The 24,575-nt window shown below is 42.6% G+C and overlaps 1 protein-coding gene across 3 annotated transcripts in view; it reads right to left on the bottom strand.

Annotated features, from left to right (window-relative positions):
• The window catches only part of tnni3k (TNNI3 interacting kinase), a 30,497-nt gene extending 6,800 nt beyond the window's left edge, over positions 1-23,697 (bottom strand). The window contains exons 1-23 of one of the 3 annotated variants that reach the window (XM_022210110.2): positions 23,492-23,697; positions 23,250-23,417; positions 23,076-23,168; positions 12,939-13,047; positions 12,736-12,821; positions 12,361-12,458; positions 11,972-12,082; positions 11,795-11,893; positions 11,566-11,704; positions 10,198-10,342; positions 10,008-10,112; positions 9,809-9,903; positions 9,553-9,702; positions 9,385-9,468; positions 9,253-9,309; positions 8,393-8,485; positions 8,258-8,315; positions 7,970-8,164; positions 5,783-5,887; positions 5,643-5,695; positions 3,400-3,452; positions 2,716-2,848; positions 1,177-1,286 (exon numbers count right to left, since the gene is read on the bottom strand). In XM_022210110.2, coding sequence (XP_022065802.1) covers positions 1,177-1,286; positions 2,716-2,848; positions 3,400-3,452; positions 5,643-5,695; positions 5,783-5,887; positions 7,970-8,164; positions 8,258-8,315; positions 8,393-8,485; positions 9,253-9,309; positions 9,385-9,468; positions 9,553-9,702; positions 9,809-9,903; positions 10,008-10,112; positions 10,198-10,342; positions 11,566-11,704; positions 11,795-11,893; positions 11,972-12,082; positions 12,361-12,458; positions 12,736-12,821; positions 12,939-13,047; positions 23,076-23,168; positions 23,250-23,417; positions 23,492-23,564 — 2,412 coding nt within the window. In that variant the 5' untranslated portion in view covers positions 23,565-23,697. Of the gene's footprint in view, positions 1-1,176; positions 1,287-2,715; positions 2,849-3,399; positions 3,453-5,642; positions 5,696-5,782; positions 5,888-7,969; positions 8,165-8,257; positions 8,316-8,392; positions 8,486-9,252; positions 9,310-9,384; positions 9,469-9,552; positions 9,703-9,808; positions 9,904-10,007; positions 10,113-10,197; positions 10,343-11,565; positions 11,705-11,794; positions 11,894-11,971; positions 12,083-12,360; positions 12,459-12,735; positions 12,822-12,938; positions 13,048-19,581; positions 19,756-20,118; positions 22,375-23,075; positions 23,169-23,249; positions 23,418-23,491 lie in introns of those variants that run through there. The other 2 variants (XM_051947628.1, XM_022210109.2) reach the window with 2 other exon arrangements.
• Positions 23,698-24,575: the final 878 nt, after the last annotated feature.

The raw sequence follows: 24,575 nt of genomic DNA, 5'->3' as shown, positions 1-24,575 counted from the left end.
CTGAACACAATATATTTTATTACCGTTAAATCTTTTTTTTTAAATATGTGTTTGAGTTTTAATCATAGTTTTGGCATAATTTTTTTCTCTTTGTCATGTGTGTGTGAAAGTTGCTAAACAAATAAAGTTGAATTGCACCATGCTTGACGGTAGGTTTGGTGATCTTAGAGTTAATGGCCTTTTGTTTTTTTACACAGTCCACGGGATTTTGGTGGGGTATAAGTTATGACTTTTAGAAGGTCAGAATAACTTCAATTTTCTCATGATTTAGGCATTTCTTTACCACTTTTGATGCATGTTTGGGGTCACTGTCTTGTAATACCCAACTGCATCCAAGACTCAACCTTCTACCTGAAGATTTCAGGTTTTTCCTGAAAGAAATCCTCTTTTATTATTCTGTTTACTTTGTGTAAAGCACTAATTCCATTGGCAGCAAAACAACTTAGTGCATGATACTACCACCACCATGCTTGAGAATAGGGTAAATGTCCTTGGGGTTATTGGCCTCAACTTCTCTAATCCAAATATATTTCTGCTCACTGTGGGCAAATATTTATCTGATGTCAAATCTGTGACTCTCAATCTTTACCAGATGTCAACAGATAATTCTCTTGCATGCACATAAAATCTTGTGGTAGCCAAGTGTGGCTCTTGTCGATCACAAAGGGAGACATATCCATGAACAAGCGCCCTGGTAAACAGAAAAACAGTACATAGATGTACCGCTCAGGGAGAAATGTGTCAGCATGCTCTGCCCTGTAATAATATATCTTAATGAGGCCAAGAAAAAAACATCCTGAGCTAATTATGAGAATCACAGCACAGAGGGAGGATCAACCAGGTCCTGTGAGCTCCTAAATGTGAACAGCCATGCAATAATGTATCATCTGGGGATCGGCCTCTCTCATTCATTACTGCTGCATGTGCACCAGAGTAGCAGCTGACTCAGCATCACTTGCCTCTCAGAGCTTCAGTATGTCGTACAGCTAATGACATGGATGATTATATGAATATTTTTACAGTTTAATACAATGAAGGATTTGAGTATACGCTGTGTGGTGCAACTACTTTGTGTACGACTCTCTAAAATTTAGAACAACTTTTTTATCAGAGTTGCCCATTCTGATGAACAAGTTAAAATGATTTTCAGAAAGAAAAAAAAAACCTGTCGTTTACCTCTGGGCAGGAGTTCCAGCCTCTCATCAAAAGTGCAGAGATGGGTTTGGGGATGGAGTAGCCAATAGGAGGACGGATGTGGTGATAAGCCATATCTGCTGCTGCAGCAGCTGAGAACAGAAGAATGTTTTCGATTTAGTTGCCTGACAGCCTCATTGATGTGTTGATGTTCTTGTATTTTATTAGCGCCCGGCAAAAACTGCGTTTTGCCGGAAGGTATTGTTTTCACCTGCATGGTCTTGCTTGCTTGCGTGTTTGTCTGTAACACTTTGGTTTCTGCGCGATAACTCCATAAAATATTGATGTAGCCTCACCATATTTGGTAGACAGGTGTACCATAATAAGACACAGGTCAAGTTCGCATTTGGTGACCGTGACCTCATTTTCAAGGTCACAGGGGTCATCTTTGTCACCGGGCGGTCCAAGTTTGGTAAAACTTCTAGTTTATGTTGTATTTGTTTTCAATTTAAGGTAAATGTATGTGTGCTTATTGTTTCCTGCTAGTAAGCATTACGAGCATTATGGAAGTCCTTGTATAGACCATGTATATAATGGCAGTCTTGTGGTTACAATGACTCCTGTAACTCTTAAATTCTATGCCAGAATTATTGAAACACATGTCTTTGTCACAAAAAATATCATACGTTTTGGTTCTTCCATATATTTATTATAGGTCTTCTGGAAATACGACAAAATCTGCTGGGTCAAAAATATGCATACAATAAGTTAACAAAACAGTTTTGGTGATGTAGAAAGTTCATGTTCAAATTTTCTTAGTGGCATGACCTCATACCTTCTCCTGAGTGATTACGATAGACTGCATCTTCTTACTTCTCCAAACTAAATTAAACAGGGCCCATTTGATACACTCATCAGGCTCATTAATAAACACTACAGTAGATACATTTGAGAACATCAGCACAGATCTATAAAAGCAACTAAAATAAAGAAAAATGATCACCTATAGATTCTTTCGGAATACCTTAAATCATCAGCCAGAATTTTGGTTCTTGGAAACAGTTTGGTGTTTGAACAGGACAATGACCCCGAACACACATCAAAAGTGGTAAAGAAATGGCTAAATCAGACGAGAATTCAGGTTTTAGACTGGATTCCATAAAGTCCCGATTTAAATCCCATAAACAAGCTGTGGACTGTAATAGCAGAAACTAATTTAGTTAAACTTCACTGTCCAGAGAAGAGGTCAAAGATACAACCAGAAAGTTGTGGATAGAAAATTAAGACTTACAGGAGGTATTGGAAATTCAAGACTGCCGTGGTCTTTACAAGTGTATGTAAACTTTTGATCACAACTGCAAATATCTAAACGTATCCTCAACCTGCTTTATTTACTGAATGTATCATCAATGTTGGTGTCAAATATCAGAAATTTGTCTCAGATTTCTTCATGTTGCAATAGAAACACCTCTGCAACATCATCCGGACAATCTGGACATTAAAACTCTTATAAGTTCGAGCTAATATACAACTTCTATGCCTCAGGTATGTTTTTCATGGACTGACTGGATGAATAATGACCAGGTTTTAGATGAGCGAAGGGAATCTCTCCGGTGAGCAGCTCCCACAGACAGAGGGCGTAGCTGAACATGTCGGCCTTCACTGAGTAGCGAGTGCACTGAGTGAACACCTCAGGAGCCATCCAGCGCAAGTTCTGCACAAACAGACAGAAAAACAAAGATAGTCAGATGTTTGAGTGGCAAAAACTGCCATAAAAGTGAATTTGGTTTGCAGATCCGGCTTTAAGAAGCAATAAGATTGTTATAATTTTAAGATATTAAGTAAATCAGGCCTTCACCAAGACACACATACAGAAACACACACTCAGAATGAAGCCCAATTACTGACAAACACTGCGTCCCAGCAAGGGCGAGTAGTTCGTCACAACAGGCAGCTCCCAAGAGATATAACACACTTAACATCAAAGTGCAGGCCAAGCACTCTGTGTAGCATTGAGTCAGCACATTCAAACAAAATCTGCATGAAGGCAGTTTTCTTTGTTAGCTGGCGGGTAATTGATGGCAGGTGCCAGAAGAAGCTCTGGCTTGAACTCCCATGAAATAAGAGTGCATGCTTTTTTTTCCTAAGTGACTTATTCGTTTATGGATGCTGCAGATGGCGTGAGAGTCATTTGGACAGAAAACTCTCAGCATAAGGTTTTGTGCGTGTCATCAAATAAATCAAAAGGAGCAAACTTTGACTGACCCCTGGCTGCTTGGTCATGTTATCCTCATCAACCGACTGAAGAAATCTGGACTCTGCAGAGGAAGAAAAGGGCAGTCAAAAGTCAAACAGTTTAAAGACTTGAGTGTAATGAAGCATGGTAATAAATATATTAGATATTACTAAAATCAGCTTCAGAAAGGTTGTTAAACTAGCTGATGCCATTTTACAATAAACTGCTTGGTCATGTTACATCAGGATGTGTCTGCTTTCACAAAGGACTGCGATGCGAGTTGTCTTGCTATCTTCTTTTCGGGATTTTTGAACATTACTGTCCCATGACTTCAATGCTGCATCAGATGACCATCCATCCATCCATCCATCATCCATCTTCTTCCATTTATCCTGGTTTGAGTTTTTATAAACTTCCTATCGGAGAAAATCTGATTCGATTTGTGTATAAAGATGGAGGTGATCAGTGGTTTTAAAGGTCAGTAGGGTCACTGTTTTAGCTACAGCATTTTCTGCAGAGCTTGACTCCCCTGAACTCCTAGTCATGCCTTTAATTGTGCATAAAGCTACGTGTCCACATGACCTGTCAATTTCTCCCATCCCATTCATTGTCTATGTGTCCATTACGTTGCATGCTGGTTGTGTTGCAGTGCGTTTCGAGCGACGCTGTAGTGCTTCACCTCGGAGTAGCTTGTAGCTCATTTGCATAGTAGACTTGACTTCCAAGACCTTGTGAAACTCATGTAAAATGTCTAAACTAGCCATTGTTGAACTAAAATGAGGACATAGCTTATTTCTCGCCTCAGATTCTTTCAGAAATACTTTTGGCTGAACTGTTTTCGAAATAAAAGAGAAAGTTTGCGACTGAGCTGCCATGTTGGTCCGATGCTTCCACTGGACTGAAGGTCTGTAGGGTGTCATGACCACCCGCCCAGTGACCCACTAGTGCACACTCATCAAGTGAGTGATATTTAGATGCAGTGCATTTCCACGCAAGAAAAAATGCCCCTGTGGACACGTACCATTAGTTTAAGTCTTAATCGCTTAAAACAGGCAAGTTCTATGAAATGTACACTACCGTACAGTTGTTAAGAATAGGGAAGGTGGCTACTGAGATAAAATAGTTTTTTTGCTTGAGGTTGTAAACATGTTGTTTCTGCTGTAAAGTTGGACACTTTACATGGAGATCTATGAGGATTGACTCACTTTTGGAGCCTCAAGTGGCCGTTTGAGGAATTGCGGTTCTTGACACTTCACGTTGGCCTCATTTTAGTCGACTGTTTGCCCTCCCTGAGCCTGGTTCTGCAGGTTTCTTCCTGTTAAATGGGAATATTTTCTTCCCGCTGTCACTACAGAGCTTGATCAAAGGGAATCATCTGGATTTGTCGGGTGGCTCTCTATAATTTTGTAAGGTCTTCACATTATTGTGTGATTTTCCTTGAGATGACATATGTAGTGAATTGGTGCTGAATAAATAAAACGGAACTGAATTGAATTACATTGTCCAGCACCAGAGGTCGCTGCTTAAAAGCCACTGTGGTGGGTTTCTTTTTCTTTTGATTGTCACAGGCTGGGACATGTTAGTGATTTGCAGAAAAACTGTGATTGAGATTGATCGTGATGCATTGCTATTGTCAATAAAACATACACATCTGGACCTTTAAAATAAAAAAAGTGTACGATTTTTTTTTAAAGTTCAGCCCTTCGGACCATGAAGACAGCAATATCAGAGTCTACAACTGCCATGCTATTAATATATGTTGATATTATTTTTCACATTCAGTGAGTCCAGATCATAACGACACATATTTTTTCATTATCTGGACTGTAACTCTTTCAGTGTCAAGTTGTTTACATATTGCCAGTATATTTTTGATGAAAAATGTTTTAAAATGGCATGCTTTCCATATAGTTAGTGCTAAGAGAGCAGTTTCTTTAGTTTGTATGGGATACGTCAAATGATTGTGTTCATTCAAATCAACAAATTTTTCCTTCTATAAACGTTTACTTATTTCTCCTTGAAAAGCCCGACTTAGTCATTACTAGCACTGTCATACAGAAAGATGCTGAGGCATTTTTCAAGCTGTTATTGCGAGTGTATTATAACCAGTAGATTTAAAGATTATCATTCGTTCATTCATTCAAGTGGATGTTGCTCACACAGCAGGTACACCACTTACATTTTATTCAGTTTACTAAAAGTTGGTTGATGCACTTTTCCTTTTCCTTGTAGAGCCAATAAAACCCTGCAGTGAGTTTTTTTTTTTCCTTACCTCCAAAATCAGCCACCACTGCGTGCCCATCCTCATAAAGCAGAATATTGTGACTGAGAAGGAAGACATGTGTTATTATTTGTAATGACCACAGTTAGCCACCACCATTCCACCACACATGTCATTACAGCAGCTCCCACCTGTTGAGGTCCCTGTGGATGATGGGCTGGGTGAGGTTGTGCAGGTACTCCATGCCCTTGGCCACGTCGATGGCGATGATGAGCTTGGACTGCAGGTCGATAAGCCTGTCCATTGACACATCATTAAAGCAGCAACCACTTAGTGCCGGATCAATGGCCCCTGCCAATCACACGCAGCACTTTACACAGATCAATAGGACAGTCTATAAAGACAACACCTGGCCACACAGTTAGCGGAACACTTCATCTGGATCAATGAGGGGGAGAGATTGGTGAGGGGATGCTTCCAAGGAGGACGATGAGACCTGAAACAGTGAGCTGTGATGTGCAAACATGTGCTTTTCAGGCACCAAGTAACTACTTTAAGGAGTTTGACCTCTTTTTAGATCTCATTTATCAGCATTTAAGTACTTAAAGACACCTTCATGCACCAGAATTTAGACTTTCTGGTGCAGTGATGTGTGTTACTTTAGAAATAGGGGTAAAAGGGGATGTAAGACTAAATACAGCACAACACAAATGACCATGCAACACATAATTATCATACATTATCTCTTTGGTTTGCTTGTTTTTGGTTGGCTCCTGAGGCTGTATGTATAGTTTGACATCCATACTGGTGATGGGGACATAATAAGTGTAGTTTATTCATTTAAAAAGTTTTTTTTGTTTGGTTTTTTTTTACTTTAGCAGGGACGGTGCACAATTTAAAATACTTGCACCAGAGATAGCTGGCAGCTAATTTGCATCTGTTGTCACTGGGCAGGTACAAAAAAAGAAAACAACCACAAAGCAGTTAAAACAGTACTTAAAAGTCAGTCAGTGAAAATATTCAATCAAAGGTAATCGTTGGTGGTGACAATTTTGCGTTGACTTCAGCCAAACCTTGAGATTTGTTTTAAACACTTTAGAGCAGGGGTGTCAAACTCATTTCAGATCAGAAGCCACATTCAGTCCAATTTCATCTCAAATGGGCCAGACCAGTAAAATCAGAGCATAATAACCTATGAATAAATAACCACAACTCCAAATTTTTCCTTTGATTTAGTGCAAAAAAATACATTCTGAAATGTTCACATTTAAGGAATTATCTTTTTACAAAGCATCATCAACAACCTGACATTTCTTAATAAAAATAAATTCAATTTCAGCAACATTATATTTACACATTACAACCTCCAGATCACAGAGAGTCTATAAAGGCACAAAACATTTAGTCACAGATATCTGGAACTGAATGATGTAGTATTTTATTTTATGATCAAAATGATGAAAGCCAGACAAAAAAAGACAAAATATTCCAAAAATCAGACGCAAAATGAAAAAAATGAGACATAAAACGACAAAAAATGAGACAAATGACATGGAACAAAACAAAAAATAGACAAAAAATTAGACAAAACAGTTGCAAAGTGACAAAAAATAGACAAAAGTGAGACACAAACAAGACTAAAAATAACAACAGCAAGAAAAAAACAAAAAAGCAGATTTACAACACAAGCCAGACAAAAAAAAATACATGAAACGACAAAAACAATACAAAACATTGAATAAAACAAAACTCAAAAATAAGACAATAAACACAAGCGAGACAAAAGGAAATACAAAACGACAAAAACGAGAAACAAAATAACAAAAACATGAGACAAATGACAAAAGTCAGACAAAAAAAACAACAAATTGGCGTGGTGTAGAAATTATTTTACATCTATAATTTTACAAAAATACAATTTATAGTTAATGTCTTCCCTATAATTTTTACAAAGTCGTCCCACGGGCCGGATTGGACCCTCTGGATGGCTGGCTTTAGCCCGCGGGCCGCATGTTTGACACCCGTGCTTTAAAGCCTCTTGACTCTGTAACGTTTGTGGTAATTGAATTGAACTTTTTTGCAGCCTTAACTGAGAAAGCAATTTGAGACTAAAAGCTGTATTTCTGAACTAAGGCACCCAAGAAGGAAAATAAGAAAGGAAATAAGAAGTAAAACATGACAGGAAAGCACTGTAGATTGGGCATTTTGGTTTGTACTTGTTTTATTCATGTTGTGGAACATACCGTCACGTTGTAAGGACCAATAATGTCAATCATTACATTTCAGGGTAAAAATGTCCTCTAATGTTCTCTGAAATGACAGAAACTCAACTGTGTGCTCGTGTGGGTGTAACTGAGTGTTAATGTGAACCTCCTCACCTCTTCTGCTCGTGCAGCAGCGAGAACAACGATCCTCCGGAGACGTACTGGGTGACGATGGCGAACTGGCTGGGGTCGTCCAGACACGCTCCCACAAACTGGATGATGCAGGGATGGTTGAGGCGGCAGAGGATGGAAACCTCCCTGCAGAACATGTCCACGTCCGACTTTGAGCAGTACGTGTTGGCTCGGTAGCTGCAGGGGTGAGTGAGGATTGAAGGAGAGATCAGTTTCCTGTTTTGATCGGTTTTCTACTAACAGAGAAAGGATGCAGAAATGAAGAAATACCGTTTTATGGCGACGATTTTGTTCCTGCATTTGCCTCTGTAGACTCTTCCGAAGGAGCCTGTGTAGGAAATACACACAGGAATCAGTAATATTTGAATTAGTTGAAAGGAAAAAAAACTTTAAAAATGGACTTACCTGATCCAATAATTTCATTGAACTCCAGCTCAGACAGCTGAAGGTGGAAGTGAGACGGGAGGCTGGCCCTGAGCACGAGAACTTCTGCTTTCTCTGAAAGGAAAGTTTAAAAAAAATCACTTTATATTTTCATTTTGTTTTTAAAGCACAACATAGAGAAACTGCATGCAACATATACTAGATTTTTTTTTAAAGTTCAGACCTTATAGACAAAAATGTCAGTCAGAAAAAAATGCCATGAAAATATTCTATGTTAATATTGCTTTGTTACATTCAGTAGTTAGATTTTTAGGCTACATCAGACTTGCTGATAACCACCACAAAAGTTTAAATCATCACTTAACTTTACATTTTGTTTTAGAAGCACAACATAGACAAATTGCATGCATTGTGTACTAGTTAAATTAGTCTGAAGGCAGTTGCCCAAATGCCTTCAATAGCACATCTGGCACCTGTAGTAAAAATACTGTCATTAACGATACATTAGTTTTAGGCTTTTTACAAAAATGATGCAAATGTCAGCGATGCTCCATGTTCCTCTATATGAGAGGAGGTGCTTGCTCTTTTCTAGTGCATTCTTTGAGCCAGGTAGCGTCGTTGTTTTGTATATTTTGCACAAGCTTTCACATCTTCAAGGTTTAAACCTGCGTCTTTTTTAATCAATCCATATAAACAGTTTCTCAGGTTTCAGGTCATATCTGTGCTTCACACCGACGCCCCCAGTTTCACAGGAAAACACAGCAGTCAAGTGTGATCACGAGCAGCTAAGCCCCTTCCCCTGACAACAGACTCTGTGGCTGCTGTCATCTCAGCTGACAGCGTTGTGGGGAAATCTGCTGCGCTTCGCTCCAGCTCGCTACCTTTAGTCATGCTTTTGATCTTTCCGAGAGGAGACGGGACAGAAACGTAGGACCCATCTGGAAGAGATGCACATTCAGACATGTTAAAAGGGGATTATATTCCAGGTTATTATCTGTAGAGTGGTGACTCACCCCCTCCTGGCTGGGAGTACTCATTGCAGGGGGAGTCATCTGGACGCTTGTAGTGTTTTAGCAAAGTGACGATGGCATCATGGCCTGGGAGATGCAATTAATGAGAGAATTTTAACAGGGTTTTACTGATCTTTCCTGTCAGAAAAGCTCACGTTCATAGAAACAGACCTTTCTCGTAAGCCCACATGAGGCACGTCTGCTCGTCTTTCTCTCCACTGGACCTGCTGGGATCGCAGGCGACGAGGTTCATGTCTGCACCGTTGTCCAGCAGGAACTGCACCAGGCGGATGTGGCCGTGGAAACAGGCGCTGTGCAGAGCTAAAAAAAGGTCACAGCAGACTCACAAGTCAAAATGAAACCCACAGCAGGGTTCAGCTGCATAAGAAAACAGAGCGGTTCTTTTGTAAAGTGTGTAAAAAGTCACCTGTGTGTCCGTCTCTGCCCTGATGGTTGATGCTCATAGTGTTCTGGCTCAGTAAGAACTTCACCATGTCCAGGTCTTTGCCGTAGGTGCATGCACTGTTGGGTAACGTATAAATTCATCATCACATCAGAGCAACAGGGTTCACAAGTCAATAGAGATATATACATCTGTGCAGATTACAAATAAAGCTAGAAAATACCTGTGAAGTGCTGTTTCACTGAAAATGTTCTCCTTAGAAAGACTTTCTGTGCCAGAGAACTGTACTATCTCCTTCACTGCTGCGAATTTGCCGTTATAGCAGGCCCTGATGGAACACAACACTCATTATGTCAGCTTCGTATCATCTACCAAAAACACCTCGAGAGGGTTTCTGACAGTAAAGCATTTACAGGTGTAACGGTGTGTCCCCGTAGATGTTAACAGAGTGAGGCTGCACATCGGAGCTGCTCTGCAGAAGAAAATGGACGACCTCATGGTGTCCGAAGCGGGCGCAGAAGTGGAGAGGAACGTGATCTTCATTGTCTTGGGCATTTACTGGTGAGAAAAGGAAGAAAAAAACAATAATTCCCACAGTGATCAGAAGTTAATTAGCTTCTACGTGGCTCTTGAAGAAGGAAATAAGTAGGTTTAGATACTGGATGTAAAGTATTTGGGTCATTCCGCCTTGGTTCACCGAATGCCCCATGAATGACCATCTTCAGTTTGACGGATTTTTTAATACATTTTTTTAAAGAAGGGTGAACATTGATTGAGTTGATCATGTGTAAAATCTGGAGTCATAGGTAACAATAGTTTTTGAGTTAAAAATCCTAAAAGAAGTTGGGGTCATGTTGATTTTTGTTGTTTTTTTGTGCCAATCAACTTCTGCAATGTTTGAAGTGCCATAATTTGAGAAATCGTGCAGCTAGAGTCCTGAAATGTTGCAGGTTCATTAATATGTATATCTGGTCTTTGATAGTACGACCCTGCTGTGAGACAATAATACAAACCAATGACACGATGGTGCAAATTTGGTCAAAAAATGTCAGTTTTTTTCAATTACGAAATTCTACCAGCCATAAAACCTTTATTTTTCACCTTAAGTGGCTGATTTTTCACCCCTAATTGATTGGCACCAATGGGAGCTTTAAAATGTAGACAAGGGTGACAGTCAGCCAACAAATCTGGACTTTAGCTAGATTTTTTCTCAACTTATGGTAAAAACTTAAGGAAATAAAGAAATGTTAAAATGTTTCTTAAGAACATTCACATAAAAATCAACCAAAATCCAGCGAATTTCACTGGATTTTGGTTGATTTTTCTGTGAATGTTCTTAACCCTTTGATGCACAACATGGGTCAAAAGTGACCCAAATCCGATGGAAAATGGGTATCTCCTTACTCACACTGTGCATCAGAGGATTAAAGAAAATATTAGAAGTTTTACTGATATATATGGAATCATTTTAGATATTTTTAGGATTTTTTTTGGAAGATTTTATTCACTTTTTGAAAATATTTACAAGAATTTTCTTCCCAAATTTGGGGTATTTTTAAAAAAATAAAACTCTTTACGGAAACTTTTAAGGAATTATTGGAATTTTCTTCCTGAAGATTTTGCAAATTTTCAGAAATTTGGGGAATTATTTTTTGTGCTGAATTTGTGGATTTTTTTCAGACAAGGAAACAATATTTTTTGGTGCCCATAAATGAGGACAACAGGAGGGCTAAAGGCCATAAACTAAAATGAATCTTAACTGAATGCAGGAAAGCACTCACCATTAGCTTTGCTCCCTTCAGCCATCAGCAGTTTGATGATCCCTAGAAGACCTTTGGCTGCAGCCAGATGCAGAGGCCGGTCGCCAACCTCACCACTTGAATTCACATCTGCACCAAACTTCAGCAGCAGCTTCACCAACTAAACATCAGAAAACAACAAAGAAAGAACATGAGAAGTGTCAAATTAAGTTTATTTCGATCAGTCAAGTCCACAGTAAGAGCAATTTACCTGCCCGTGACCGCTGTAGGAAGCAATATGCAGCGGGGTGAAAAACACAGCATCCTGGACGTTGACATAAGCTCCATGCTGTAGGAGAATATCTGCAGCCTGAAGGGGGGGGGAATAAGAAAATATTAACGTGCAGAAAACAGCTTGATGCATCGCTGCTTGTAAATTTTCTCTCACCTCATGATGCCCAGCCAGCGTGGCAACATGCAGGGCGGTGAGGGCTCCGTATCCCACCTGCTGCACATCTGAGCCTCCGTGCAGGAGAGCAGTCACCAGCTCAGCGTTGTCCTGTGGTGCATAAAAAAGCCAGACATAGACAGACATCCACAGATCCTGGAGTTTTAATATCTAACTCACACCAGCCTCATCCTCGCAGGCCCTGATTGCACTGCAGCAGCATGACAATTAAGCAGCTAAAACCGGCACACTTCCTTTCGTATGTACTTGCACTCCACCATGTGGTAAAACCTTAGAAAGCTCTCATCTAGATGACAACACAAGCAAGAAAAGGACACGGATTGGACACAGAAATCAATTTAGAAATGTGTGTTTTGTTGCTGCTTCACCTTATAAGCAGCCAGATGGAGAGCAGTAAATCCATTTCTGGTCAGTCTGGACGGACGCAGGCCTTTGACCATCAGGGTTCGTATGTGGGTCTTGTTCCCTGGACACAAAGAAGTCAAATGTACCAGTAAATGTTCGCTCAAGAAAACATCTGTCTTCATCTGAATAAAATATGGTAAATAACTAAACTTATGTTGCAACTTTCACATGCATTTCTGTATTTGACCTGCTCTTTATTTAAATTCTACACTTTGCTTGTATGTGGATCAGCAGAGAGGCCACAAAGACAATACCATCAGTCAGTCCACAGTAATCCTTCCCTGCGCTGCCACATTTTGTCGAGGAGTTATTAATAGACCCCCCGTAGCCATGCATACCTCCACACACACAGCAGAGGTGCAGCAGCGACAGCCCCTTCTCCGTTCGGTAGCTCACGTTCACCTTCTGAAAAGCCTCGTCAGAGCTGGGCCACAGAAAAACCAACACAAGCCCAACAGACACAGAGGAGTGATCAAAGCGGGTAGAGACACAGCACAGATTAAATGTAGGTTTGTGCAATGACTCGGGAAGTGTTTTTCACCTGAAAGCAAGTTTGAGATCCGCCAGCTCGCTGTCTTTAAGCTGGAAGTCATCGTCCAGCTTCTCCACGATCACAGAGTACGATTCTCCAACTTTCTTCTTCCACTCATCTTCACAACATCACAGACAGAATAAGAACAACTTAGTAACTGATTTCCATCGCTTATTACGACCTACTTGCAGAAATATTCCAGTTTACTTCACATATTTCCTTAAATTGGGTGTAAACATCTGTATTATACTAATTTGTATCATGAAGCAATATATTTAAAGCTTAAGAACAACTGAAAAATTAGATTTCCATTCCTTATTCCAATACATTTCCAGAAATATTAGATAATTAAATTTTAGGACGCCACAATTCTTCCAGGTTTTTTATAGAAATTCATGTAGTTTAAGTCCAGTAAATAGTTTGAAATGGTGCAAAGGTAAGTGGTGAACTGCCAGAGGTTAAAAAAAAATGTAAGGTTAATCAAAACTGAAAAATGATTTACAGTTTAGAATTATACAAAAAGACCTTTTTCAGGGAACAAGAAATGGATTAACAACTTCAAACTGTTCTGCAGCAATGGAGGCTGATCAAACCTTGAAAGTTGGTGCTACCAAATCCTACAGGTGTCCCAACTTTTTTAGATTACTTACAACCCCCTCTGTCTGCATAAAACTAGTGTTGGAACACACCATGGCACCATACCCTGCAGAGCATTATTTGAACAGTATTGTACTGCATAAAGTAGAGTGTTGCTTTAAAAATGACGAGGAAAAGGCAATTAACAATAGAAGAGAGAACAGGTCATCAAAACACTTAAAAATGTAGGTGTTTACTACACAGAAACTGCGAAGAAAGTCCAGGTGTTAGCGAGTCCAGTTTTCTTCACCATCAAAAGACTCAGAAACTGGAGGAAACTCTGAAAGGAAGATGTCTACAAGACCCAAAGCTGAGACAACAGCTCGGTGACAGGTGGCTCACATCACAACAGCTTCCAGCACAGCTTAATAGTGGACCCCAGGAAGAATAGCTTCGGCATTGCCATAGCTAATGGGGATCCAAATAAATCAAATCAAATCAAATGGTCATAGTAAGAAGTCTCAGTTTCAACTGTGAAGAGAAGACTTGGAGTTGCAGGCTTGACAGGTGGAGTTGCAGCAAGAAAACCACTGCAAAGACATCAAAATAAGAAAGAGGCTTGCCTGGGCTATGAAACACTGCCAATGAACTACTGAAGACTGTAAGAAGGTGTTATGGACTGATGAATCAGTATTTTAAGTCTTTGGTTCATCAGCAGGATTTTTGTACGCCGTTAAGTAGGAGAAAGAATGGTTCCTCAGTGTGGGACATCAGCTGTCTAACATGGAGGAGGAAGCGTGATGGTCTGGGGCTGTTTTGCTGGATCCAGGGTTGGTGACTTGTACAGAATGAGAGGAACCCTGAACCAAAACAGCTACCACAGCATTCTGCAGCTCCATGCAGAACCTTCTGGTATGTTCCTAGTTGGTCAGAGGTTCCTCCTCCAGCAAGACAACGACCCAAAACATCAGTCCAAGCTCTGCCAGAACTACCTTAGGAAACAAAAACAGGTTGGTAGCTTGAAAACATGGAGTGGTCAGCAAAGTCTCCATACTTAAGCCCCATGGATCTCATTTGGGATGAACTGGACAGAACAGTGAAAGCAAAGCAACCTACAAGAACCACACATTTATGGGAACTTCTGCAACAGAGTTTTGAAGAACTTTCTGAAGAAAATTGGATTTCCATTGTGGAATAAATGCGTTGAGTGTGCTCAGCTGTTCTATCTGCCAAACTGAAACTCTTGCCTAAATCAGGTCTAAACATCTGTATTACATTGCATTGAGCACTAATTTGTATCATAAAACAGCAGATTTAAGTTGAAGAATAAAAAGAACCATTTATTAATTTGACTTCCATTGCTTATTACTTGCTACTTGTACAAATATTCCATAATTGTCAGGGCCCCCTCCTCCACCCCTGCCTCAGCCCCCACCTGACCCCCTCTTTCTTCTCTCTGTCTCCTCCCCTCACTCTCTCCTTCCCTCCCTCCAGTGGACCTGTCCTCCACAGCTGCCGGCCATTTCTAATCAATCTCACCCACAGAACTCCGGGGAGTCCGGAGCGCAGCCGAATACGCGGTCGACTTCCGGACCCTCGTGGCGGAGAGCGGCTGGAATGACGCCGCCCTGCAGGAGGCATTCCAGAGGGGGCTCAACGAGACCCTCAGGGATGAGTCCACCAATCTGGATGCGCTGATCAAGCTGGCAATACGCCTGGATAACCATATCAGGGAGCACCGCTGGGAGAAAGGCTTCCCCTGTCCTCCCAGTCACGCCCCCCTCCCCAGACACGCCCCTGCCCACATAGCCTCAGTCCAAGAGCCAATCCATTTCCCCGTATACCTCCTTCTCTCCGGTCTCCACCCCCCATTTCACACTTCTGCTCAATCAGAGGACGAACCTATGCAGCTTGGCCGGGCCCGTCTCTCCGAGGAGGAGAAAGCAGAACGCCGCAGGAAGGACGCCTGCTTCTATTGTGGGGAGTCCGGCCACTATGCTGCAGGCTGCCCGGCCAAACTGGGAAAAGCTCCGGCTCACCAATGACTGGGGAAATCCTGGTGAGCCAGACCTCTCTGTGCTCCCCCCTTCTACAACTACGGGTCCCTACTACGCAATCCTGGGGAAACCAGCAGCTCACCGTCTCCGCCCTCGTGGACTCAGGACCGGAGGGGGGTTTCATAGATGAAACATTAGCCACCCAGATGGAGATTCCCACGGAGCCGCTCCCCAATCCGTTGTTCTCACGAGCCCTGAATGGTCGGCAGTTGGCCCATGTCCGTCTCCGGACCGCCCCCATCCCTATCCTACTATCCGACAACCATCAGGAGCGGCTATCATTCTGTGGGCTCCCAAACCTCTACACTCCCCTCGTCCTCGGTTATCCCTGGCTCCAACGCAATAACCCCCACATCGACTGGTCCCAGGGTCAGATTGTGACTTGGAGTCCCAAATGCCACCGCTCCTGCTTGCACTCCGCTCCACCCCCCGGTAATCCAGTTCCGGTTGCCCCGTCTTAGCCTGTAGATCTGTCCAACGTGCCCCCCGAATATCATGACATAGTTACTGTCTTCGATAAGGATCGGGCCCTGTTTCTCCGCCCACACTGACCCTATGACTGCGCCATCAAACTCATGAAAGGAGCCACCCTACCCAGCGGTGCAGCTCTACAACCTGTCTAAGCCAGAACATGCCGCAATGGAAGAATACATCCGGGACTTTCGAGCCGCTGGACTAATCCAGCCATCCTCCTCCCCCGTCGGTGCAGGGTGCTCCTCGTGGTTCCCCACAAACCACGAGGGTGCTCCTCGTGGTTCCCCACGAACATCACCTGCCTCCGTCCCTGCATTGATTACCGGGGGGTGAATAACATCATGATCAAGAACAAATATCCTATCCCCCTCATCAGCTCTGTTCACCCCCCTGCACGGAGCCACAGTTTTCACAAAGTTAGACCTCAGGAACGCCTATCACCTGGTCCGCATCAGAGAGGGGGATGAATGGAAGACGGCATTTAACACCCCGCTCGGGCATTAGGAGTATCTCCTAATGCCCTTTGGCCTCACCAACCCCCCTGCCGTCTTCTAGCACCTAGTAAATGACGTCCTCTGGGATGTCCTGAATCGGTCAGTCTTTGTTTACCTGGATGACATCCTGATCTTCTTCCGCAGCCTGGAGGAGCACCATCGGCACGTAATGACGGTCTCCTTCCCGGGTTACATCATTTCTGCGGGGGATATCAGGATGGATCCAGCGAAGGTGGCGTGGTGGAGGAGTGGCCGCGACCCGAGGACCAGTAAGCAGTTGCAGCAGTTCCTCAGGTTCGCCAATTTCATCCACAACTACAGCCGCATAGCGGCTCCCCTAACGTCACTCGCCTCTATGGCATGGATGTTTTCTTGGACCCCTGAAATGGAGGCAGCCTTCGGGGAGCTGAAGAAGCGTTTCACCTCCGCCCCCATTCTCGTCCAGCCGGATCCCAGCCTTGAGGTGGATGCCTCGGATACCGGAGCAGGAGCGGTGCTCTCTCAGCGGGCACCAGGAGATGGAAAACTCCATCCAGGCGCCTTCTTTTCCAAGAAGCTGTAGGCTGCAGAGAGGAACTATGACATCGGCAACCGGGAGCTTCTAGCAGTGAAACTAGCGTTGGAGGAGTGGAGACAATGGCTGGAGGGGGCCGAGCAGCCATTTCTCGTTTGGACTGATCACAAGAATCTACAGTATATCCAGTCAGTCAAACGCTCAAACTCCAGACAGGCCAGGTGGGCCCTCTTCTTTGGCCGATTCAACTTCTCTCTGTCTTACTGTCCTAGATCCCGGAACGTCAAACCGGTTGCCCTGTCCTGCATACATGCCAAAGAGGGCCAATCGGCACCGGAACCTATCCTGCCCTCCCGGTTCCTGGCTGGGTTAACCTGGAAAATTGAATCCACTGTCCACCAAGCCCAGGAGCAGCAACCAGATCCGGGAGGCGCCCCCCGATTCCCTTTTTGTCCCAGACGCAACACGTTCTGCAGTGGGCCCACTCCAGCCAGCTCTCCTGCCACCCAGGGGTCTCCAGGACACTAGCGGTTCTGCGTCGGCGGTTCTGGTGGCCCTCCATGGATCAGGACACCCGGAGGTTCGTGGCCGCCTGCTGCATCTGTGCCCGAAACAAGACTCCCACACAACCCAATGCTGGACTCTTGCAACGCCTGCCCATCCCGTGGTCCACGACCGTGGTTCCACATTGCACTGGATTTTGTTACCGGGCTGCCACTATCCAATGGAAACAGTCATCCTGACAAGTGTCGATTGTTTTTCCAAGGCAGCACACTTCCTGTCCTCGTCCAAACTCCCCACAGCCAGAGAAACGGCCGACCTCCTCGTCGTTCACGTCATCCGAGCTCACGGCATCCCGGTAGACATCGTTTCGGATCGCGGACCACAATTCACTTCACAAGTATGGAAAGCCTTCTGTTCAGCACTCAGGGCCATGGTCAACCTCTCCTCAGGGTTTCACCCGCAGAGTAACAGCCAGATGGAGCGGCTGAACCAAGAGATGGAAGCCGCCCTCCGATGTATAACATCTCAGAACCCTAGAGCCTGGAGTTCCCAACTCCCCTGGGTGAAGTACGCACATAATACGCCTCCACCGGACTGTGTCCCTTTCACTGTGTGCACGGATACCAGCCCCCCCGTTCCCGGAGCTTGAGGAAGAAATCACAGTTCCCTCTGTAGCCGCTCATCCCTGCTGGTGTGCCGCCTTGCTCCGGGCCTCCCGTAGGATGCAGGATCAGGCCAACCGTCACCGTTCTGAGGTTCCTATATACGCTCCAGGAGAACGGGTTTGGCTCCGCGCCAAAGACCTCCCCCTCCGAGTCCCTTCTAAGAAACTGGGGCATACAATACCTGGTTGAATGGGAGGGCTATGGACCTGAGGAAAGGACGTGGATTCCCCGGCAGCAGATCCTGGACCCCACCCTGATTAGGGATTTCCATCGCGAGAACCCAGGCCGCCTTGTCGTGCGCCGGGAGGCGCACGTAGGAGGGGGGGAGGGGGGTGGGTATATTGTCAGAGCCCCCACCTGACCTCCTCTTTCCTCTCTCTCTCTGTCCCTTTCCCTCGGTCTCAAGTGGAGCTGTCCTTCAAAGCTGCTGACCATATCTAATCAGTCTCATCCACAGAACTCTGGGCAGCTGCGGTTAGGCACACCTGGTCATCATCATCCTCACATTAAATCTGGTCACACAGTCTATACCCTGCTAGATCGTAAACGCTGATTCTTCAGTCAGTTCCTCTAGCCAACCTTGTACTTTATCTTGTGGAAAAATTCTGACTCTAACCGTGTTCTCTTCTCTGCCTAGTTCTCCGAGGCAGCTACCCGGTGTCCCCGACCCAGCCCTGCCTTCTGGAACCCCGGATCTCTTGTCCACCCAGACCTCCCCTCCTGGTCCTCCCCAAACCCCCACCTGGATCTCTCCCCCTGCCTTGGAAGGTCTCTGCTCCACCTGTGCTCAACCTGCCCATCACCCATTACAACCGGCCCGTGCTCCCCCCCTGGAATCGGAACCTCCTGTCCGCTCTCTGCCGCCGACCCACATCTCGCTGGACATCGGCTGGACCGCTGATTCCCGGTTCTGTCACCCCCTCCCCATCACCCCTTCCTTACTTAGTTTCCTGAGCTCCCTCCCTCATATTCTCCTGAGTTTATTTTCTGCCGAATTAAATCACCTTTTCTGCCTCAGCCTTTTCTCCTGTTTGCTCTCTGCACGGGTTCAACATTGCAGTGAAAGACTACTTTATATCATAAAATAATACTTTTACAGCTTAAGAACAATGACAACCATTTCATAATTTGATTTGCATTACTTACTTGCCATTTGACACAAATATTCCACAATTTACTTACAGATATTAGCTAGTATATAGATACTGAAGCACTACTATGTATGATTTAAAGCTTATACAACTTGTGGCCCAGACTGATGACAGCTAAAATTAAAACTCATCCGCCTCAACTTCCCTGCTTCAGTGTAAACCTCATTCTCTTGTGGATACACATAAAACTAAAAAACTCTCATCACACAGTCATTACCCGTACACGTCTGGGACGGCCTCGATTTGTAATTTCCCATCGAGTAGCTCCTTCTCCTTCTGTTTGTGCTGTGTAGTTTGGTGAGCAGGAGTAAGTCAGAAACACAATCTCACACTCTGCCACAATTGCTCTGGTCCAGATAAAGGGGGATCATGGCTGTGGGCTAAAAATAAACCCCTCCGAGTGGAATGCCTAACAACTATGACAACTGATCTCACTCTCTTGTGTGTATTTACAGTATTAAACAAACCAGGTGGTCAGTGTCCTGCAGTGTCCCGGAAAGAAATCTGATGCAGGAGAGAGTGCAGGATGGTCTGAGAGGGGAAAACAGTGGATCGGTTTGGATCATTTTCTGTCATGCATTTTTCATAGAAGACGATGAAAAAGAAAAATGTGGAGAAAACTGATAACATCAACATTCAACCCAGGATTTTTTGCACTGCAATGCAGCATTTAATTATGTTAACGATGGTATGAGTTGGCATATTTACCAGTTTAACAGGTCGAACACTGTTGAAAATCACAAGTTTGTGTACCTGATCTTACTTGAAATCTTTATTTGTCTTACATAGTTGTTCTGAATAACACTTATTTGTATTAAATTGCATTAAATTCCTACATTTGACAAATCAAAGACAGTGGAAATGCCAAGATAATGCATGAATGCATTGATCAACTTCAACATTTGGCCTAATTTGCTTTGTTCCTTTCAACAATTTTCTCATGCTGATATTTAAATTTCTTTTCTGTAATTAGTTTTATTTTGTCTTCATATATATATATATATATATATATATATATATATATATCTCCTTTACATATAAAAAAATCCATCCATCCATCCACATATTATTATTTGTAGCAGATCAATAGCTGGAATGGGATTTTGTTTTTAAACATGAGTTCCACGTCAGATTTGCTCAACACTTGTGCATTCAAATTCCATTTAAGCTATTTTTTCCATTCAATTCTTGTAGTTTTGCAACTTTTAATGTTTGCTTTTGTATTCATTGGATGGATGCTGCCCTTTTAGACACTCGTTTTCTTGCCCTCAGAAAAAAACAACAAAACAAAGCACCTCTTAAATGCTAGAGTGTAATGTGAAAGAAACAACAAAAAACAAAGGAAAGACTCGAAACAATATCAAAATGTATCAATTTTAAAATCAGAAAAAAACACATTAAACTTCCAAAAAAAAACAAAAGGCAGTATCGCATTTAACAGGATGACAAAATCCTGATCTTTACAAAGCTGACAAAAGCTTACAGTCCTGATAAGCAAAACAAAATCTACTGAACACTGAATGATCACACAGTACACCAACGATTTATTGTAATCAAACTGACAATATAAAACTTTGATCCAAACCTCTGTTAAAATGTCTCTTTTAGCTGCTGAATCTTCTCTGAGTGATGTCAGTGTAAAGTCCCTTCCTGAGCTTCAGCATCTGCTCCAGGTTCTTACTCTGCAGACACTCCTGCATTGACATGAGCTTCGTGTCTTTGGGTAAAGGGTTGGCAGAACCACTCAGGACGGCCTGCAGCATCTTAAGAGACACTGAGAATGAGCTTTGTTGGTCAGAGCAAACAGGAAAGAAACAAGCGTTCCACAAATTACAGCTGGAAGCATCACCAGAGAACCTCAGGGCTTCGCTCTTGATCTCCCAGCGTGACAGACACTGTGAAAGGCCGACACCGCAAAGTTTCAGCTCATCCATTGAAGCAGGAGTGTCCACACTGCGCTTCAGGTTGTCGTTTATCCCAAAGAAGACGGTAACAAACCTGATTTTATCCTGGTGGTTCACGCATAAAGAGTGCATGAAGGCTCCATCAGGCACCGAGAGGCCCGGACCGACCCAGCAGCCGCTCACGATGGAGCCCGAGCCGACGGACGCTTCCTCTCCCAGTCTGGAAAACTCCACCACTGATCCAGTTCCCACCGAGCAACTGGGATCGAGGACGCTGTACATAACGCAGCAGCCAAGGGTTTCAGAGGTTTCACATAAACTGAAGGCAGAATTCAGGAGGCCAAGCTCGGCCCTCAGTTCCACGTCCTCGGTGAGGTGAAAGAGATACTCTGACGTGGTTCCAATGTGGTAAAACTTTGAGTTGTTGAGGAGAATCACGTTCAGCAGCGTTCCTTTGAGGTGATGGAAGATCTTTTGTCGGATTTCCACCAGACTGCTCTCTTCTTTAGTGACGTTAGCTGTGTTATTGGTGTAATCTATTGTGGCTTTGGAGCCCAGAGCTTGAAGAAAGTCTCCGTATGCGTCTATCTCACAGTCTAAAGGTCCCAACTCTTTCAGCAGATTTAGAAGAGACTTTGAAGTATCAAAGTCAAAATAATAGGTGCTATCTGTGTAGACAAATTCCTCATCGGACACAGAAAACGATCCACTCTGCCTTTTACAAACAGCTCCACTGTTTCTCATCTTGTTGAGGCTCGGCTTGTGCAGAAAGTGCAGACAGGAAGTCGTCTCCATTTCAGAGGAAGAAGACTTTTTATGTGGATCCAACACAAACACGCCGTGTGTGGTTCCTACATGCAGTGGGGAAGGATGAGCTAAAGCTGTAAAACCGGGTTTGTCAAACTTTACACTCTCTTCCTCAGATATACTGTAGAGCTCGATGTCGTCTGCGCAGGTCACCAGGACGCCAGGCTTCATCTGTGACGGGAAATCCACGTACATGGCCAGTTTGAGCTCCAGCATCTGATAAATGGGTTCACCCAGTGGAAAGGCCATGAAGATCTTTCCAAGAGCGCTGGCGCTGGGCAAACGCTGACTGAAGCCTCCTGGAAGAACAAGAGGATGGAAAAATGAGGGCAAGGGACAACAATTGTGTGGCTTTGTAGTTTGTTTGCATAGATTCTCAATCATCCAGATCGTATTAATCCTGGGAGATTCAGTTAAAAAGCAACTGGACGTCTCCAAGCTATAACTGAAGGTGTTGTTAAAACAGATTCAGCGACATCAGTATCAATGTCTGTGTTTATGCTATAATTTACAATTTTAATTATGCAAAAGTACAAATGTCAATGCCTGATGATAAAGAAAAAGTGACTTTCTGTATTTCAAAACGCTCCCAAGTGTTTCTCATCCACAGAGTTCATTTGGGCCTCACGGTTTTGCATCTCTTTCTGACACAACCTGGGAATATTTTCATTTTAAAGTTTAATAAAAAACTGCCTGTGGCTTAAATGTTAATCAAGAAAGCATTTAGCTAAATAACTAGAAGTAAATATATGTACATATGTAAATAATATTATTATTACTACGATTTTATTATTATTTTATTTCTAATAATACGTTTATTGCTACGTATGCTGCTCTAATAATGTGAATGTCCCATGGTGTGGGGAGAAATAAAGGAATTATCTTATCATATCTTTAAAATAGCATGAAACTGTTCCAGTCGTGCAGCTCTGCATGTATTAGACAATTCCTGAAGGTTTAAAAGCAACTAAATTCAAAAACAAAGAAGAAAAAGAACAACCTGCATGGATGAGGATGACTCTCAGTCTGCTCAGACATTTTCCATAGATGTCATTCAGCTGCTGCAAAGCGTACAGAGTGGAGCCTCCATTACCTTGAAAACACAATATATAATTACATTAATAATAATATGCTTTACTATGGTTGTTCAGTAATAATCTGAGGACTCACTCACCTATTTTAGGACCAGGAGGATCTGAGAAAACCTTGTACTGAACTCCAAGTGGAAGCTCCTTTCTGTCAGTTTTCTCTCTGATCTGCAGCTCGTATGATTCTTTCTGACTTCTGTCCGCAGCAGAAACAACCACAACATCCCAGAACTCACCTGGCTGCACCTGTCGCCCTGCGGGTGAAGCAGAAACTTACTGAGACTGAACCACATGAGCATCACTCAGTCACATCAAATATTCAACTCACCGCGCAGAGAGTTGAGTTTTCGGAGTTTTTCTCTTGTTGCAGTCTGTAGTTTTCTTAAACAGCCTTGGTTCATTCTGTCGCCTCCAATGTTGATTAAATACAGCTGCTATGAAGACTGATAAATTCCGTTTTAACGCTTGTGTTTACATCGGAGCTTCGCTTTCTGTCAGGCGGTCTGTTGCGTCCGGGTTTGGTCACGTGATCAGCTTTACGTACAACGTCACAGGGAGTCAGGAAGCTCAACAGCAGGAATAATAAAAGTTAGAAAATTATAGATTTATGCTACATATTTATGGAAAATACTTTTACCAAAGCCACTATAAAATATGTTTTTTTTTATCTTTAAAAAAATCTTCATTTAAGGGTAGAATTCTGTCTCAGATAAATGTAAAACTAAAGCATAGTTATTTAAATTATTTTGTTTTATCATATTATTAATTTAATTATTCAATTTAATAGTGTAACCGTTACTCCACAGATAAGCGTTTTTTCTTAGTTTTTGCTATTACACTATCTTTGATGCTTTGACAATATTTTTGATTTGACATTCATGCAATAAAAGCATAAATAATTGTGAATTATCAATCAATCAATCAATCAATCAAAGTTTATTTATAGAGCACTTTACAACACTCATGGTGATCAAGTCAAGTCTCCCTTGTTAATGCTAGTATTGCTCATTTAAAATAACAGGTGATCAGCCAAAGTGTTTTCCCATCCAAAAAAAGAAGAAGATTGGAAACACAGCTTAACCAAACAAGTTAAAATATTAGGGTAAAGACCCCTAAATGTTATTTGTGAAATAATTTTACCCAAATAATTTCAATAATACAGTTAAAGCACAACAAAATGTATAGAAAATGTACATTTACCTGACTAATTTAGCTATTAAACTAAAAAATAAAAATTTACAATAGTGTAATTCTGCAAATTTTTCTGACTAACTAAATATTATGATTGAGTAACTGTATTGTTAATTCTGCAAATTTACTGACTTATTGTAGATATTAAGTTCAAAGCCCCACAATATTAACATTAAGACTCTTAAATAGTTTTAATGTGCAAATGTGTCAGAAAAATCGAA

Source organism: Acanthochromis polyacanthus, chromosome 4 (assembly GCF_021347895.1).
Source record: "Acanthochromis polyacanthus isolate Apoly-LR-REF ecotype Palm Island chromosome 4, KAUST_Apoly_ChrSc, whole genome shotgun sequence".
Taxonomy (NCBI): domain Eukaryota; kingdom Metazoa; phylum Chordata; class Actinopteri; family Pomacentridae; genus Acanthochromis; species Acanthochromis polyacanthus.
Note: the sequence above shows the minus strand (reverse complement) of the source record. Positions and strands in the feature narration are given on the sequence as shown.